Source organism: Ammodytes marinus, assembly GCF_949987685.1.
Source record: "Ammodytes marinus genome assembly, chromosome: 9".
NCBI lineage: Eukaryota > Metazoa > Chordata > Actinopteri > Uranoscopiformes > Ammodytidae > Ammodytes > Ammodytes marinus.
Genome location: NC_137213.1, coordinates 24,215,576 through 24,234,180, shown reverse-complemented (window position 1 = coordinate 24,234,180; position 18,605 = coordinate 24,215,576). Strand labels below are relative to the sequence as shown.

At 39.1% G+C, this 18,605-nt stretch overlaps 1 protein-coding gene across 1 annotated transcript; it reads left to right on the top strand.

The window, feature by feature from the left end:
- The first annotated feature begins 16,221 nt into the window (after positions 1 to 16,221).
- On the top strand, positions 16,222 to 17,745 carry rgs5b (regulator of G protein signaling 5b). The gene is made up of 5 exons (XM_080034810.1): positions 16,222 to 16,314; positions 16,453 to 16,542; positions 16,655 to 16,719; positions 16,830 to 16,993; positions 17,099 to 17,745. Exons 1-5 carry the CDS (start codon positions 16,271 to 16,273, stop codon positions 17,273 to 17,275), a joined length of 540 nt encoding a protein of 179 aa, XP_079890936.1. The 5' UTR covers positions 16,222 to 16,270; the 3' UTR covers positions 17,276 to 17,745.
- The last annotated feature ends 860 nt before the right edge of the window (positions 17,746 to 18,605 follow it).

Sequence of the window (18,605 nt, the reverse complement as noted above, 5' to 3'; positions counted from 1 at the left end):
CCTGCAGGGATCATTTGTGGGGAAAAGCTACTATATAACAGAGGGAGAAATATATGAATCCAATCATGATTATTGGTAGAAGTCTACACATAATCGAAAAAAAATCAATGCATGCTACAGCCATATATTATTCAGTGTTTTTCAATATGAAAAACAAATAACTTCCACATCATCCTTAGCTTAACTTTGCGTTTAGTGCCTTTTTGTTGATTTCTGATGGTAAATAAACCATGTCGTTGTTGAACATTGCAAAAATTAGACCTGCATGACATGACCGCGTGTTAGCATTCACTGTGCGCGTGTTAGCATGCTGACATTAGCTCAAAGAGCCACTGTGCCTTAAGTGCAGCCGCACAGAGCCGACCGAGGGGCTGGCTGTGGGCTTTCAGTCTTGGTCTAATGGTCCGCATTCACCAATCATTTCTAAGAAGAACACAGCCTAGATTTTCCCACTCCAGTGTTGCCGGGCAGACAGGGCTCTCAACAGATGTGCCTGCCCGGATACTTTCAACAGGCCCGTCCCAGACTATTCTTCACCTTTCCCCTAAAAACCCTTTAACGGCTAAAAGCAGACAAACATTTACTCATTTGTTTCAATGGAAAGAGAAAAAAACACATGCTCTTGGTTGAAACTGACATGATGACGTTATTGATGTATGTTTTCCTCATAATCGAATATATATCAATTACTTTCAGATGTGCTATTTTCCTTTAGAAACTTTAAATAAAAACAAGCATCATTGCATTATTTAGGCATTGTTGCTTAGTATTACACTTAAATTCATGGAGGTAGATATTTCTTTCCAGTGCCATTCCATATAATTGACTACTTACATTTAGATATTTATCTATGATTTCATTTACTCCATATCTTTTTAAGGTTTACACATTTGTAACTTGAGAGGGTGACATCTTGCCAAAGCTGTTTGCTTGTGCAACTGAATTCAACAACTTATGTAGAAAATATGGGAAAGACTAAATTGCCCTCATGTCACCGATGTTGTTACATTGCTTTACCGTTTACTTGCACCTCATTAACCTTTCTGTTCTCACTCATTGTTTAATGTCGATGCAGCCATATCACAGAATAAGACACATTAGTTGTTGACAGTGGCCCTGATTATTTCCCATAAAACTGCTTTTTCATTGGCGGCTGCTGGATTTCTGGCAATGTACCCAATTACTGTGTCTACCAATATCCTGCTAGCCTTGCTGCGGGCATGATGGTTTCGGGGCTAGCGAGTGCAAACTTGTTAGCCTCCTGCAGAGAATTCTTTGGAAAAAAATTTAACTTTTTTTTCTGGCTGTAATTGTTCTAAGAAGAAAGATAAAATCTTAACCATTGTTTTTCTTACCAAATGCGATCACAGCGTGATAAATGGTACAGAGGGTAATTGTTTGGGGGATGCTGTTATAATTAAGCTATGCTACGTAACTGTAGTTGATTTAATTATGCATCGGTCAACATGCTGTGATTGCTTATCCAGATAATAAGAGCAAACTCGTGCAGCTTTATACCAGATGGGTGAAAAAAATTTACTCTTGCATGTTTTTATGAATGTCAGAGTGTCCGAATTAAATTCAGCTTTAGCAGTTGGCCGATACAGAAAGCTAATGATGACAGATGGGTGTATCCAGGGGCACTAGATACACTGGATCTTCTCTTACATGTGCAGTCATTGATATTCCACTGAAGCTATAAACTAGTTAACATTGATTTACCATCCTTGCTGCTGCAGCTCCACATGTTCGATGGCCAGTTGACATTTGATATTGCATAGATAGGATCATGAGCACCACTGGTGGTCAGTAGCAGGGCTTCTTAGTTGGGATGCATTAGGTAAGTCCCCACCTGCTCTGTCAGATAGGTAGCTGATTGAATATGCAAATCTTGGCTTCTCTGTCCACTGACAGATGGTGCAACTCGGACTCTACTGTATATGTACCATGAATACTGCACAGTACTAAAAAAATTAATTGTTTTTTTAGTAAGAAAGGATCTTATAAATACCCAATGTGTATGCCCTTCTCTATTATGGCTTTGGGTTATGCTGCCTACAAGCTCAAACACATGTGATATCCAGTCAAGGATTAGAGGGAAGGGAGGAAGTGGTGAAAAAAGGAGGAAATGGTGCTGTTTTTGGAAGTCTTCCACAAAGAGGCTTGGGGTCACAGCGATTGGGAAATGGATAAACAAGCTGGGAATTCCATGGGTTCGTGTACTTCCCGCATTCGAAAGAAAGACACTTCCAGAAACCAGGCCCTTACTCTGTATTAAAAATAAATCCTCCCAGACAGAGTGGAGCAGGAAGCAGTGTGAGTCCTCATTACCTAAAACTTCTACAACACAGTTTTCTAAATTGAACAAGGCTTTTGACAGTTTACAGCAGGTCCTTCAACTAAAGATAATCGGCACAGCCATAAGTGGAACCTCTTGATTTAATAAGGTTTTGTAGTTCTGTAGATCTGAGGAGTTTGTTTATATAGAATTAACAGATCTAAAATGGAACAAGTAGATGCGTATGATAAAGTCCTTAATGATGGAAATAAATTTTCCCCCAACTGAAAGCTCTCAGTTGATGTTTTCCTGCACAAAGTTCAGCACACATAGTCCTCTTAATGCTGAAGCGTCAAACTGCAAAAACAAGATTAACTCATTCAGTTTTTGTGCGAAGGTTTAAAAAAAATTACAATCTCTCGACAGGACATGATCAAGACAGTAGGGGAGAACAGGTAGGTTGTCACAATCGTTATATCTCGGAACCAGAAGGGGCTGTCTGTTAAATTTTGGTATGTAAATATCCACAACTGGGATCAGAGGTCACCTACATAGTCTTCCTTGGAGTTAGACTGCTGAATTTGAGGTGAGAGGACTGTTAGTGTTTTCATGTCAAATTGAAAATATTTAGCTCCTCAGTATTTTTCTTCTAGGCTTTTACACAATGGGTTTATAACAAAACACTTGTTACCCTGAAAAGTGTGAAGGGTAAGCTATAGTTTAGATTGTTTTTAGAGCTAATTAGTTGTCAGATGGTTGTTGGCCTTGATGCTAGCAATAAATTCCAGTTGGGTTTGGTCGTCACATTTTTTGGGGGGTTGGTTGTCACATGTTATCCAAAGGTGGTGCAGCCAGGAGAGGAACCCAATAACAAAAGAAAATGTCAAGCTGTATCCTCACTGACACCCCAGAGAAGGAGAGAATAGAGCAGGAAAGGCAGCCAGCATGTAAAAGAGAAAAAGGGCAACAAAATCAAAACGACCCAGTGCATCCCAAACTAGACCAGTTGCCAAGGCTACTGCACCCAGTGCACTCCACCCCAGCTGGGGAAGAAGAAACAGAAGAGAAAGGAGGAGGAATCTTCATCAGATGAAGAGGGTAGTTTGTGTTTGGTTTGTATGGAAACGTTTTCTCCAGCACCCGTTCAGGGGAGGTAAGGGAGAAGTGTTGTATGTGCAACCAGTGGGCACACAATCTCTGCTTAGTTAGTGAGCAGACCCTACATTTGCCATCACTGTAACTCAGATAGTGAATGTGTGTATTCTAGTTGAGTAGGCTATTATTGTTAGACCTATTTGTTTTGTTCTTTATGTTGTTACATACAGTAGGTTGGTCTTAATATGGATTTCCTTTTTGTTTATTCTTTGCTCATTTTGTGTTAAGATGCATACAGTTATGTAGGTGTATTTTTCAACTTGACAATGAAATTAAACTTTCAAATTTAGTTCTGCTTTCTTGCCTTCTTTTTAAGATTTTTCCCATTAAGATAACATTGTGACAAACAACCCCATAGTGTGTGACAACTGACCCCTTGATGGGGTTGGTTGTCACAAAGTGTTAGAGTGTCTTTGATGGTAAATGTCTTCTTTATTACAATAATTTAGAAAAAGTGAGGGGTTCACATTTCAAGGCAACACCTTAAGCTTCAATTTAATGTAGGAATGACTATTGAAAGATGCTTAGATGATGAGCAATTCTCACTAGAGTAAAAAGTGTGCCTACTTACCCCGGTCTCCCCTACCTCCAGTCAAATTTCCCTCTGGTAGTATTAAAGGTTCAGTAAGTGATTTGGTCCTTTTAGCGAACTTCTTGTCAGTGACTGCAGTTAGCAGTCCCCTCCCTCGTTCCTACGTCACCACCACATGAACACACAGCCATCTTCATCAGATAGTGCCGCGATGGAGAGCAGCGAGTCATCGTTCACGGGGCACAGAGACCCGCCTCTTTATAGCGCTCTGTTTCCTGATTGGATAAAATGAGCGGGATACTTAACATTTTAACTGGCAATTACTGCAATACTGAATCACTGGGATACTTGCGCTATGAACTGCACATACTGTTTAAGTGATTGCTGTATGAATATAGAGAGATTTAACAATTAAATTAACAAAAAATATCACTAACTTCCCCTTTAACGTAATTCATGGTTTGTATTAATAAATCATTGTTATTACTAAAATAGTGATTATAGCTGCCTTAATAGTTTGTGTAGCTAGCACTCTCCTCTCCACTACCAAGGCGAATGTCTCCTTAGCTATGGTCCTCCTCTAAACTTGATTTAATGCATTCAACTTTCAATTAATTGAAAAATATGAATGACATTTAGAAAAAAAAAATTTGAACCTTTTAACTTCTTCACGAAGAGTATAATACAAAAGAAACCTTCCTCCTCTCCTTCTTTTCCTCTCCAGTGGCCCTTATACTATTCTGATAATAGCCTTGGAAAGTGTGAAATAATATTTCATTTTGGCGCCATAGCTGTTGACTTTAAGCGATGAAAGGCGAGGGTGGGGTGGGGGTAGGGGTGGGGAGGGTGGGGGGGCAGACAAATGAAATGTCAGCCTTGTTTTTACCAAATGACCCAGTTCTTGGACAGCTTATGACCTAAATATTAACAACTTCAAAGGCGTTATCAAACTGTGGGACATAATGCACACAGAGAAATAGTTGTTGATCGGGCTGTATCTGTGTCAGTGGGAGGAAAATACATCGGGACCGTATTATTGTTAGATAACAGAACTTCTGGTGACCTGCGTAACATCGATCGTTTCATTGAGCGAGAAATAGACATGTAGCATCTTTATACCCTCGAGTTTTAGTAGGTTATGTTTTAAAAAGAAAGTGTGTCAGTGGCAAACAACTGCAATTGATTAACATGTGAACCATTATGGATGGAGACAAGAAGACATTCTGTATATTCAGGGTCTAGCAGAATTATGAAACAAATGTTAATTTTTCCATGTTGCATTGTGAAAAATCTATGAATATTAATAATACGGGCATAGGTGTAGGTGTCACAATATTATCCAATTACTGTAATGACCACTGCATCCGTATAAGTGGAAAGAACATGACTGTGATACAAGTACGACAATTACGTTGTATGAGAATAACATGTTTTTGTTACAAGAAAGCGTTTTGTACCGTTTAAAACTTGTGATGAGGAACTGTCGATGAAAACATGTTGACAATATGTCAAGTATTAAAAAATGGCCCAGGACTGGAAAATGTTTGAACCCCGATGTCCTAAAAACACGGACCCAAGAGGATAAATAGACTGTCTGCTCTTTCAGGCTCTGAACTTCACCCTACTCATGGCAGTGAGACTAATGATACTGTGCATCTGTCAAAGGGTCAAAGTGGCCTCTAGTTGTTTTTCAGTTCAATGGTTCTATTATATAACAAGGTTAGATCTTGTATATTGTATGATATAAGGTAAATAGGTACATATACAGTGCAATGTTGAAACACTGATACACTGTTGAATATATAAACATGAACATACACATGAACACATAAACACACACACATCACACACACACACACACACACACACACACACACACACACACACACACACACACACACACAAATAGTAATAAAAGAAAGCATACTTTCCCTTTCAAAATAAACCTTCTGTCAAAGCGATCATGAAATATGCTGTTACTCCCTTTTTCTTTTTTAAGTGCTAAATTACTGTGTTCTTCTAATACTGTAAAAACTGTGGATTTACTCATGTTATGTTGTAATGTACGCTTCTATTGCCTTCAATTAAAAACACATTATAGTGTGAGTATAATCCTTCACACCTTTCCACTGTAGTCTATAAGTCAAATTAATGCCGACAACACCAACAATGGTTGCTTTACTGGCTCTTCTACCTCACAATGCTTCCACATAACCCACAATGCGGTGTGTATTTTTGACTTTTTCCCTTGTGGCTCAATATTCCAGGCTAAAGTGACACCCAGAGCTGTGTGCTGGACAAAGCAGTCAGTTGGAGGGAAAGTATTGTTCAGGGCTGCCAGCAGAGGAAGCTGGCTCAGACACTTTGAATGAGTTTCTACCTTTTCTTCCGGAGCGTTATCCGGTAAACTCACTGAGAAATAACTCATTATCAGAGTTCACTGTGAGTTGGCCCCCTGTCTAGTCTAAATATAGGTATCCGTATTAAATAAACAATAGTTTTCTTCACTTTCGAGGAAGGACAATAATTACAGTCCAGACATAGTGCAGGCTACTCCGTGTGACACATCAGTGATTCTTGAGAAGCGGGACAAAAGACCGTCTTGCATTAGTAACTGCTGTAATGTATAAAAATAAAAATATTTAAAATTGTAGATGTTATTAGGGATTATTAATAGAACATCTGGAACACAATTATCCCCTTAAATTTAATTTCATCATTATTACGTCAAATTTGTGTCACAAGTTATCTTCTCACGGCGTCCAAAACAGTGTCCACAGAGTAGGGTTCAATCATTTACAGTATCTCACAAAAGTGAGTACACCCCTAACATTTCTTCAAATATTTCATTATATCTTTCCATGCGACAACACTGAATAAATGACACTTTGATACAATGTCAAGTAGTCAGTGTACAGCTTGCATAACAGTGTAAATTTACTGTCCCCTCAAAATAACTCGACACACAGCCATTAATGTCTAAACTGCTGGCAACAAAAGTGAGTACACCCCTAAGAAAAAATGTCCAAATTGGGCCCAAAGTGTCAATATTTTGTTTTGCCATCATTATTTTCTAGCACTGCCTTAACCCTCTTGGGCATGTAGTTCACTAGAGCTTCACAGGTTGCAACTGGAACCCTCTTCTACCCATTCATGACGACATCAAGGAGCTGGTGGATATTAGAGTCCTTGCGCTCCTCCATCTCCCGTTTTAGGATGCCCCAAAGATGCTCAATAGGGTTTAAGACTGGAGACATGCTTGGCCAGTCCATAACCTTTACCCTCAGCTTCTTTAGCAAGCCAGTGGTCGTTCGGAGGGGTGTTTGGGGTCGTTATCATGTTGCTGTACTGCCCTGCGGCCCAGTTTATGAAGGGAGGGGATCATGCTCTGCTTCAGTATGTCACAGTACATGTTAGAATTCAATGAACTGTAGATCCTCAGTGCTGGCAGCACTCATGCAGCCCCAGACCATGACACTCCAACCACCATGCTTGACTCTAGGCAAGACACACTTGTCTTTGTACTCCTCACCTGGTTGCCGCTCCACACTCTTAACACCATCTGAACCAAATAAATGTATTTTGGTCTCATCAGACCACAGGACATGGTTGCAGTAATCCATGTCCGTAGTCTGTTTCTCTTCAGCAAACTTTTTGTGGGGTTTCTTGTGCATCATCTTTAGAATATGCTTCCTTCTGGGATGACAGCCATGCAGACCAGTATGATGCAGAGTGCGGCGTATGGTCTGAGCACTGACAGGTTGACCCCCCACCCCTTCAAGCCCTTCAGCAATGCTGGCAGCACTCATACGTCTATTTTCCAAAGCCAACCTCTGTGTACGACGCTGACCATGTGCACTCAACCTTCGTAAACTGGGCCGCAGGGTGGTATTGCAACATGATAACGACCCCAAACACACCTCCAAGACGACCAGTGGCTTGCTAAAGAAGCTGAGGGTAAAGGTTATGGCCTGGCCAAGCATGTCTCCAGACCTAAACCCTATTGAGCATCTTTGGGGCATCCTCAAACGGAAGGTGGAGGAGCGCAAGGTCTTTAATATCCACCAGCTCTGTGATGCTGTCATAAATGGGTGGAAGAGGGTTCCAGTTGCAACCTGTGAAGCTCTAGTGAACTACATGCCCAAGAGGGTTAAGGCAGTGCTGGAAAATAATGGTGGCCACACAAAATATTTACACTTTGGGCCCAATTTGTAATTTTTTTCTAAGGGGTGTACTCACTTTTGTTGCCAGCAGTTTAGACATTAATGGCTGTGTGTTGAGTTATTTTGAGGGGACAGTACATTTACACTGTTATACAAGCTGTACACTGACTACTTGACATTGTATCAAAGTGTCATTTATTCAGTGTTGTCCCATGGAAAGATATAAAGAAAAATGTGAAGAAATGTGAGGGGTGTACTCACTTTTGTGAGATACTGTATATGCAATAAAACCTATTAAAAATGTACTTTAATGATTAAAAAGAGCTTTTTCCATCAAAAGCAACACTAAATAATCTCTCATATCAATAAAAACTGTTTTATAAGGTTTCTTAGTGGTGTCTCCACTTTTTGTCAACACCGTCAGACAATGCATTAAAATGTAATAAAATCAGGCAGAATAAAGAGCAGCTGTCACTATGAAGGACCTCTTGTCACATTAGGGTTGCATTCCGAATCGCATACTTTCTACTATATAGTATGTAGAAAAAAGATTTAGGATGTCCCGATTCTTGTGGCCAGATATAGGATGGTTAGAAGTACCCGGATGTCCTACTTCATGCGGCCAAGATTGTTAGTGTTGAAAACTGCATCCTATTTGGGCGATTCTGACCCACAATCCAGTGCGCACGTGAAGTGACGTCACATCGACGAAGCCTCCATATGAAAACAAACGGGGATGCGACGGATATAAAAGCAAGAGGCAAGATCAAGGCGCAATGTTATGATGAAATAAGAGAGTATGTCCCAATAGTATGCCTACTGCGTCCTAACTAGATTATTTTTATCGTCAGATGTAGTATGTAGAATAGAAAAAAGAAAGAGTATGCGATTCGGAACGCAACCTATATCTCTGCAGAGCAGGGGCGTCACTAGGTTTTAAGGACAGGGGGGGCTTAGCCCCAAGGAAATGCACAGAATGTGAGCGAACGTTTAATTTCACCAGAGCCGGCCCAAGCCTTCAGGGGGCCTTAAGCGAAATATGATTAGGGGGCCCCTCTCCAATTGTAGCGCTGCTGAAACTATAGATCTTTGTTAAATATCATTCACACACCCAGTGTTTTCTGCTAGTGCCTCCACTGTGCAGCTGTGCGAAAATAATAGCCAGCTGAGATCCTTACCCTCCTAGGGGGGTCCGGGGGTTTGCCCCCCCGGGAGATTTTTTAAACTTTTTTAGAGTGAAATGCATGAATCTGGTGCACTTTGAGAGGAAAATTAAAAGGCTAAATGTGAGGAATTTTGCGTGAAAAAATCATTTGGAGTAGGGATGGGCATTTTAAGAAATTCAATTGATCGATCATCGGGAAAATTAACGAGCAATTATCGAGCAATCGTTATCTTTTTTTACATATTAAAAAATGCCAACAGAACATCCAAAATACAGCGTTTTTACCATAGACTGTATACAAGAGGTTTTTACTCAATTACATCTTTATTCCAAGATCTTCTAGGCAAACAACAATCTATTAAGACAAGGCAACTTTTTAAAATAAAATAATAATAAAATGCGGCGCTGGTGAAAGCCCGAGGCTATGAGCCAACAAGGAGCCAATGCTACGATACCTTTAAAGTTTAAACACATGCGCCTCCTAAGATGCTGCCAAAGACTGCATAAGGGCACGGCACGTTTCTCTGAGTGGTAAAGGACCTAACCTTACTTCATCTAATAGACAAAATGTGCAAATTATTTCCCTGATGAAGGCGAAGTAGGAAAGCGAAGATGCTAAAGTTAGCTGCTAATGATAGCAGCGCTAACGTGACACGTTTAACAGGGTCCGGTCCGATGCCAAACTTCTCCTTAACTTCTTCCTGTTTATGTTTTGAGATCTACGGCAGCTCGCAGGCTGCTGCCTGAGCCTGTTCTGTTGTCTCCTACTACTAGTTAAGTATCTCCCCCTGCTGGTAGGATGTTAAATTACTGCCCATACAGTCTTTGGTGCTGCCACATAGTGAAACTAATTGCTGTGCTGCCGGACTCACACTGCGCAACACAACGGCTATATGATCGATAACAATTTCACGTGATCGACAATATTCTTAACGAGCAATGATCGATTAATCGATTAATTATGCCCATCCCTAATTTGGAGACACTGGGTCAGATGAATTAGAAGCTATTGAAGAAGGACACATGGATTTTCCATAAAATATTAATATAAAATAAAATATTATGCAGGGTCCTCTGGGATGGGCTTGGAGCTCTTTTACTTTTACGGAACATATTTCTCTGTAATATAATGAATGCATTTAAATGCAGTGAGAGGAACGAAGCATAAGAACTCTTGTCCAGCTATCTTTTTTTCCACAGACGAGGCTGAAGGCTATAGACCAGGGGTATTCAACTAAAATTCAAATAGGTCCAGTTCGAGAAAATGTCCTCAAGAAAAGGTCCGGAACATCATAATGTCTAACTTGCGTTATGATTCAGTGTGATATATAGTGAAGTAGCCTAGTAGTTGTATCAACGTCTGCATGTAATCAACAACTGACTGTCAGATCAATATAGAAAGAACAATTCAAAAACATTTCAACAATATTTATTCTCACTTTTAAATAATTATAGATATATAATACTGAAGATATATGTATTATTTAAGTGACTCAACTGAAACTAATCTCTTCATAGAAAAGAAGGGCTGCATTTAAAAATAAAATGGTGAAAATAAATATAATAATAATCTTAAAATAAAGATAAAATATATAATTAATTTTTGAAAAATTAAATAAAGTATAGCAGCAACTTCAGTGTTGCAGAACATAATGACTCTGGGTGCATCTGAGATTAGAAGGGGTGCAAAAAAATTAATTATGCAATTTGAGAAATATTTCAATGTATAATTTCTAAACTTCACTATACCTACTATGTTTGTTTAACATAGTAATTTCCCACTTTGTCTAATACTGGATTTTTATTTTGCGATTTTGAAAAGCTCTGAAAAAGTGACATGTCAGCAACTAAACCCCTGTAGGGGGGTCTGGGGGTATCCCCCCAGTAGTTTTTTTTGTGTTTTTAGAATGTAATCGGAGCATTCTGGGGAAAAGAATAAAAGAAAAGGTCAACATTTAATATAATTAAGATGAATAGAAAAATTAACAAAACAACATAACTTGCTAGCAGCCAGATGCTTAACAACTGGACTGAGGGACAGATGACCACTAGCTTTTGCTAATATTAGTGGGGCGGCTACTAGCCAAATATCTTGCTAAAAAATTAACCTGTATTTATAAATTCTGCCATTACTAAGAATATGTAAAACTTAAAATGTAGATAATTGAAACTACATACAAAAAAATAATGTTTTTCCTGTTGCTGTTGTGGGCAGTAGATGCAGTGCTGCTGGCGATTGGTGATTATGTCAATCTTATGTCTGTGTCATTCACACATAGGTCTACATCGGGGTAATAGAGAATCCACATGATTGCACCTTGACCGGTTTTCACCAGTCTTACAAAAGGGGAAAAAACTGAGCTGTTGATCGCTCGTTAAGAGTGAGAGAAAGCTGTATCTCACTCTCCTCCCGCTGTCTTTCTCACTCTAATCTGACTTATTTTGCTGAAATTCTCGTAATTCTTGCACTTCTCTCTGTCATCTCACGCATGATCGCTCACTGTCTCTTTGTCTGTGAGCCAGCCTGAGCCGGGAATGCACAGATTCGATTGGCTGCCTGAGTAGCAGGAGGCGGGATGGCTTAACTCGAATGCATTTCCTGATTCGCTAAACCAGTACCGTAAAGTCTAGAAAAGCTGCGCCGGTCAAAATAGAAGCGCCCCGTCAAAATTTTAAATACTTAAATAATTTATTGACTACAGGTCCGGGTCCGTATAGGACGGCATCTGGGTCCGGACCCGGACCGCGGTCCGCCTGTTAGTGACCCCCGCTATAGACTATACACAGTGCATGGGCAACTGAGGCAGCCCCATTTCCAATTGTTTTTAAATAAACTCAATACACACTGTGCATGGATGTGAACGTGACATGATCAGATAATTTCGGATTACCTCCCAGATGAACTGATTAAATTTTTAGGCTATTAAATATCTAGACCAAAACATTTTATCCCTTATTTTGTATGATAACTTACATTTGCATAATATGATGTTAATATCAAACACACAAACTAAAAAAAAAATATATATATATATATATATTTTTTTTTGGAGGGGGCCCCCCTGGCAGCATTAACAACAACAACAAAAGAAAAAAATCCACAGCTCCGCTCCCGGTACACACACTACAGGTACCCAGGTACCGAGTGCAACCTAGGTTGCAGGGAAAACGTGGACTGGATTTCAGTGTAGGCATGCTCTATATGAACAAGTGGAATGGACTGGACAACGACGCACTGACTCTGACTCTCTACCGCTTCCACTATGAAGTGAAGGGAAATTAAGATTCATGATCACATTTAAGTTAATAATAGCTGGTTTATTTATTTAAACTCATAGTCTGGACACATTATATTGAATTATTATTTTTTTTTTTTTTAAATAAATAAACATAAAATTATTTAGGGGGGCTTAAGAATATTTTAGGGGGGCTGAAGCCCCCCTAAAATAGGCCTAATGACGCCACTGCTGCAGAGTACCTCAGAGTCAGACAGGCTCTGATAAGTGTTGTAGTTTTAGAATAGTTTACATGATTCTGAAGAAGTTATTTGAAATGTTTCGATCATTTTATTTTACTGAAGTAGTTCATACTAGCACTTCACATCAACAGAAAAAGCAAATGGCTACTAGATAAACTCCATTTGTTTTGTTTTAGAAACGTTAAATATGTCTACACCGTCAGAGGTCGTGACAGAGTTGACATTCAATATGAAGGCATCATATTTGGGTAGTTTTCAAGTTATTATAATTATATTAAATATATAAAATAGGGTTTAGTTTTAATAATACTGTATTAATTTAAACTCTCACAATCTTCTTTTGTCATGGATGATTCTTAAAAAAGTACAGGATGATATACAAAATGAGGCGATTTGGTGTGAGTCTGTTAGAGCAAGTCTGATTGAAAGACTGTAATGTGAATCTTGAATTAACGCTCAACCAATAATATGCTGTTATAAAATCATTGTAATTAATTATTCTACTTTTTTGATGGTTAAAATGAGTACATTTGGGTTTTTGTCACCACCGTCAGATATGTCAAATCTGTCAGATATACTTGTCAACTCCATCAGATATGCGTCAACTCCTTCAGATTTATATGATTTTGATAATATTGCATAATGATCTTTCATAGTTGTTGAGGAATGGTTGGTTATATGTGAAAATCTAACAAGTCACCTTACATGAGAATGTGTTTTGAACTTTGAAACACATCTTGATTGCGGTTTATTTTAAAGTAGAAATTATATTATACAGTTCAACTAAAGAACATAGAGGAAATTCAAAACAAATTATATTCTTTATACATTTTGAAAATATTTGTTGTGGCCTCTAAGTCTTGGTGAATATTTGTGATCCCTATACATCTCATGGGTCTAGCATAAATTGAGGGAACATGTATTTGTGTTTTTGGTGTCTGACGGTGTTGACACAAAATAGGGAATGGCAACGTAAAAAGGACAAAAGCTGGGAGGTTGTATCAAAGTGTAGCTCAGTAGCTTAGTATATGTTGGATACATGAAATTCAATTTGCCTAAACATAGGGTTTGTATTTTTTCTACATTGCACCCTGTTTTGTCCCACTTCTCAAGAATCACTGACATACATTATAAATACACTATTTCATTACTGTACCCGTGAAGACCATCATTAAATCTACTACCAATGACTTCTCCATTCGCTCCAACGAGCAGAAAGTAAAGATGATGAGGTAAATAAATAAGTAAATATGGGACTTTCCATATTTACAGCTGTCCTCAATAGTTACTTTGCAGAGTAATTAACAAAGTATATGAAGTTCTATAAGACATGATGCAATGGTATGAATTTCACAACCTAACACAGGGGTGTCAAACTCTGGCCCGCGGGCCAAATCTGTCCCGTTTCAATATTTAATCTGGTCCGCGAACCAATTCGGCAATTCCATTAAATTCGGCACCCGAATAAAAAAATAAATAAAATAAAAAATGCGGAGCCTATGCCAAATCCGCTTACCAATAGGAATGTCTGCTGACAGTTCCACAGCTCAGAATTTTAAGCCAGGAATTGATGAATTGATTGAAGAAAAGATGTCAGTTTTCCAATAGCTGTAAATAGGCCAATCTATGTGGCTAAATAGCATGCTAATATTGATGATTGATTGTGTCAAGTTTCTAAGGATGAATGCTAACATTATCTGGTTTCTAACTTTTGCCTCAAGTTACAATATAGCTCACTAGCTAACGTTAGATAGCCGCTGATAGCCCACCCATTTCGTTTCCAATGGTGGCTTTGCATTTCATTACCAATGTAAAATGTTGGGTCATGATTCCTAAGAAAAAAAAACGTGATATGTTTTGAATGTGCAGAAAGTTTTGAAAAATCCAGGAGAATAAATATTGTGGCTCAATCCAGAATGCCTGAGAGCCTTACTGCATTATATTCCTTATAATTGTTTCACCAGGAACCTGAATGTTGTCTTTTCCTTTACAAAAATAAAGACATTTCCACAATAAATTGACGCAGAAAAGTCACAGAAAACCGAAACAGAAAAATCCACCAGAATACAGGAAATTAAGTGTTTGACGCACAAACATTTCTGGGGGAGCACCCCCATACCCCCCACCCATAATTTGTCCCCCAAAATATGTAAACAAAACCTAGCCTATGCCTGTATGTACGCAGGTCATACCTAGATATGTTGTTTGATTTTTGGATTAAAAAGAAGGCATGTCAGTAAGCGACAGTCTGGCCCTTAGTGTGATTATCATGTCGCAGTTCAGCCCTTTGTGAAAATGAGTTTGACACCCCTGACCTAACAGATACAGAAAGTAAGAAGCTCCATCTTGACCAGTGACTTCATTTAAATGTTTCTTACATGTTAATACGTCAATAATAACGAATAATATGCTTGTAAATTGCATAAACCGCTAAGGCGCCGCCACTGCACATGCCGTGGCACAAGGCATCCAGTGAAAATCCAGTCTTAATACACTGCCTAGGCTCTGTAAACGGGCATATTGCTAGCGATGGTGGGCCCCTTAACATACCCATTGTTTACATTCCAGTTTACAGAGCCTAGACTTTGCATTAACACCAGATTTCTTTCATTGCACACACAGTATGGAGAGATAGCGGATTGTGAGGAGACACTCACTAATTTTGGCAAAAAGGGATTTTGTCAACAAGCATTCTTCTTAATTGCTAACCCCACCTTTAAGTGTATTTTTGTTAATACAATTATTAATTAAAATAGTGTCGCACTGTAATGAAAACCATGTATATTTATTAATATTTTGTTATTTTGTAGTTATTTCTGTCATAAAAGAAGGCCGTTATTTATGAACATATTTACTTATGAACAGCAAATGTATTAAACAGTAGTATTTTAATATATGATTTTGCTACTTTTTCCAAAGAAAATAAGTGATTCCATCAAGATCGGCTCATTTTAGGTCATTTTGGAAATTAAAGATAAACAATTTGTTCAGTCATTTAGATATGTGGGCTTGTTGACCCGAGTAGTGAGACTAAACTTATTTTTTATTTAAAGCAAGGACTGTTGAAACGTTCTGACTTTAGGGCATGTTTATGTGCTTGTGAGAACATGTAGTTCACCTCACAAGGACTGAAATAAAGGAACTCAAATACTCAACCCCACACACAAACCCTAACTGAGCCCAAAGACTTTTAAGAGTTGTGAAGTAAGTCAATCACTGTAACTTTCACACGTTGTTCAGTAGTGAGGAGGTAGTCCGGAGGAAAATCGGTGTCAAGTCAAGGAGTCTCCCTATTCTCCCACACGTCTCATCTCATTGGCTGAGAGGCGTGATGTCAGAGTGGACTGCTCTATAAAAAGCCACTCTGCCTCACAGACGGCAGAGCAGCTGAGAGCTAACTCACACACAGCAAGCAAGAAAGCAACGAAGGACAGCTCTGTGAGACACCACATCCTTTACAGTCAACTCAGAACCTTTGGAACTAGATCATCATCTCATCATGTGCAGATCATTGGAGTCACTGCCTATCACCTGCCTGGAAAGGTGAGATACATGAGGGTTTTCTGATTATCATTTTTTTAAATAACAGTTATTTATCTTGTACTTTTTATGAAAGGACAGGTTGACTTAACTGCCTTTAAATTCTATTTGTAAAAAAATTCTCTTTCTTTATCATCACAGGGCAAAGGAGCTGAAAGCCTTGTTCGGCAGTTTACTACAAAAGCCGGACCACAGCATCACAGGCCAGTCAAAGAAAAATGACAAATTGAGGTAAGACACATTCAAACTCTCTTTTCAAAACATGTCGTTAAAAACAATCCACAGTACCACTGTGATGTTATAGAACTTTTCCTAATGATGTTTTGTTTTTTTTCTGTCACAGCAGGTTAAATGTCGATGAGCCTTTGAAATGGAAGGAGTCGTTTGACCAACTGCTGTCCAGCCAAAGTAAGTCCTCCACAATCATGCGTGATTGTGGTATATGTTTCAATCAACCCAAGTGTTCTGCGATGAATACCAGATGTTCACCTCCTCTCTCCTCCCTCTTGTGTTTCCAGATGGACTGTGCCTGTTCAGAGCGTTCTTGGTCTCAGAGTTCAGTGAGGAAAACATTACCTTCTACTTGGCTTGTGAGGACTTCCAGGCAACAAAACCTTCAAAAATGGCCGCCAAAGCCAAGAACATCTATGAAGAGTTTGTCCGCTCGGATGCACCACGAGAGGTAAACATCAAATCAATCTGTCCAGAAGATTTAAGACTGCTCTGTCACACCCAAGGCACTTGTTTTGAAGTTCTGATAATCACCACTCTACTTCTTTTTCCACAGGTGAATATTGACCATGTGACCAAAGCCATCACAAAGGAGAATATGGAGCGTCCCCAAAAGTCCTGCTTCGATCTGGCCCAAGCTAAAATCTACACCCTGATGGAGAAAGACTGCTACCCCCGCTTCTTGAAGTCCTCCATGTACCTGGATGTCAGCAGAAAGGCCAAGATGGGCTAACTACACTGGGCTAAGAACCGTTTGATCACTCTCCTAAAAATTGGACATAAGCTTACTGGCCCACCGCAGAGACTGGGAAATGTTCACACGGAACATATACCTCAACCCGAAGACTTTGCTGACAAGTTGTGGAGCTATTTGGGAGATCGGAGGTTGCAATACAGCTTGGGGTCCGATCCTGGAAGCTATAAAGGACCCATGAAGCTGTTGAGAAAGAGACTTGCACAGACTGAGCTGAAGGCAAAAGTGTCTGCCTCTAAAAAGAGACACATGTACTGTAGATACAGGGCTGCATGAAGGACAGCTACAGTGGCAAAACAATTATAAAATGCAGACAGATATAAATGAGTTGCTAACACACTACCACTGGGAGAGAAGACTCCGAAGCACTATTGATTATTTATTTCTTATTTATTTTAAGTTTATATTTATTATGTGAATATCTGCTGTGAAGCTGCTGGTTGACGAAAACATGTTTGTATTGCATATTATGTTTTATTTTATTTTATCAAAAGTACTGTATGTGAAAAATTAAGTGCATTGAATAAAAAAGCACCGATTTCAAGAGACATAAGGTTACCGTTTTGTTCCATGGAAAAATCACATTGGTCGAGGAGGAAGATGTGGTCAAGGGGTATGGAAAAATGTAGGAGGAAGGAAGAAGAAGAGTTGCTCACGTGCGCTGTTACAGTATAACTAATGTGTGACCTCAAGGGTTTCACTTCACAAGTAGGTGACTGGTTGACTCCTTTTCTCTGGAGTGACAGAGAATGGAAGGTATGAAGTCGGCATGTAAGCCTACCAAAAAAGAAAAAAGGTGAGGCCTTTTCATCTTAAACAGGATTGGTCGTGAAATTAGATTATAGACAAACACTCCTTTAGTAAATTAATTACTGTACTAATCACTAGAAGGGGAACTAGTTTGGTCACCCATGTATAACCACACAAACAGGAAATGCAAGTCAGACAATAAAAGACGCGCAATTACTGTACCAACACACAAACACACACACATACTCTAAGAAGACAAATAGAAACTATGTAAATAAAATGAATGGTTTTAAGACACACCTTCTTGCCCAGTGCTGGAAAGTAAATGAATGGCTGCCCCTCTAAAGCTCACTGGCTGGCAGGTTATTCGTTAGTTTATTCTAATCTTAAACTTAGTTTTCTGGTAAAGGTCTAGCGCATTGGGCATATAGTCTATGGAAATAATGTGTTAATTAGTGAACTTGTGAGGCGCTGGTTGGTGGATTTTGTCACCTTTGGAAGGTAAGCTAAGCCAAGCTAAGTTTACGAACAACTTATTATGACTGCATTTAAACATATT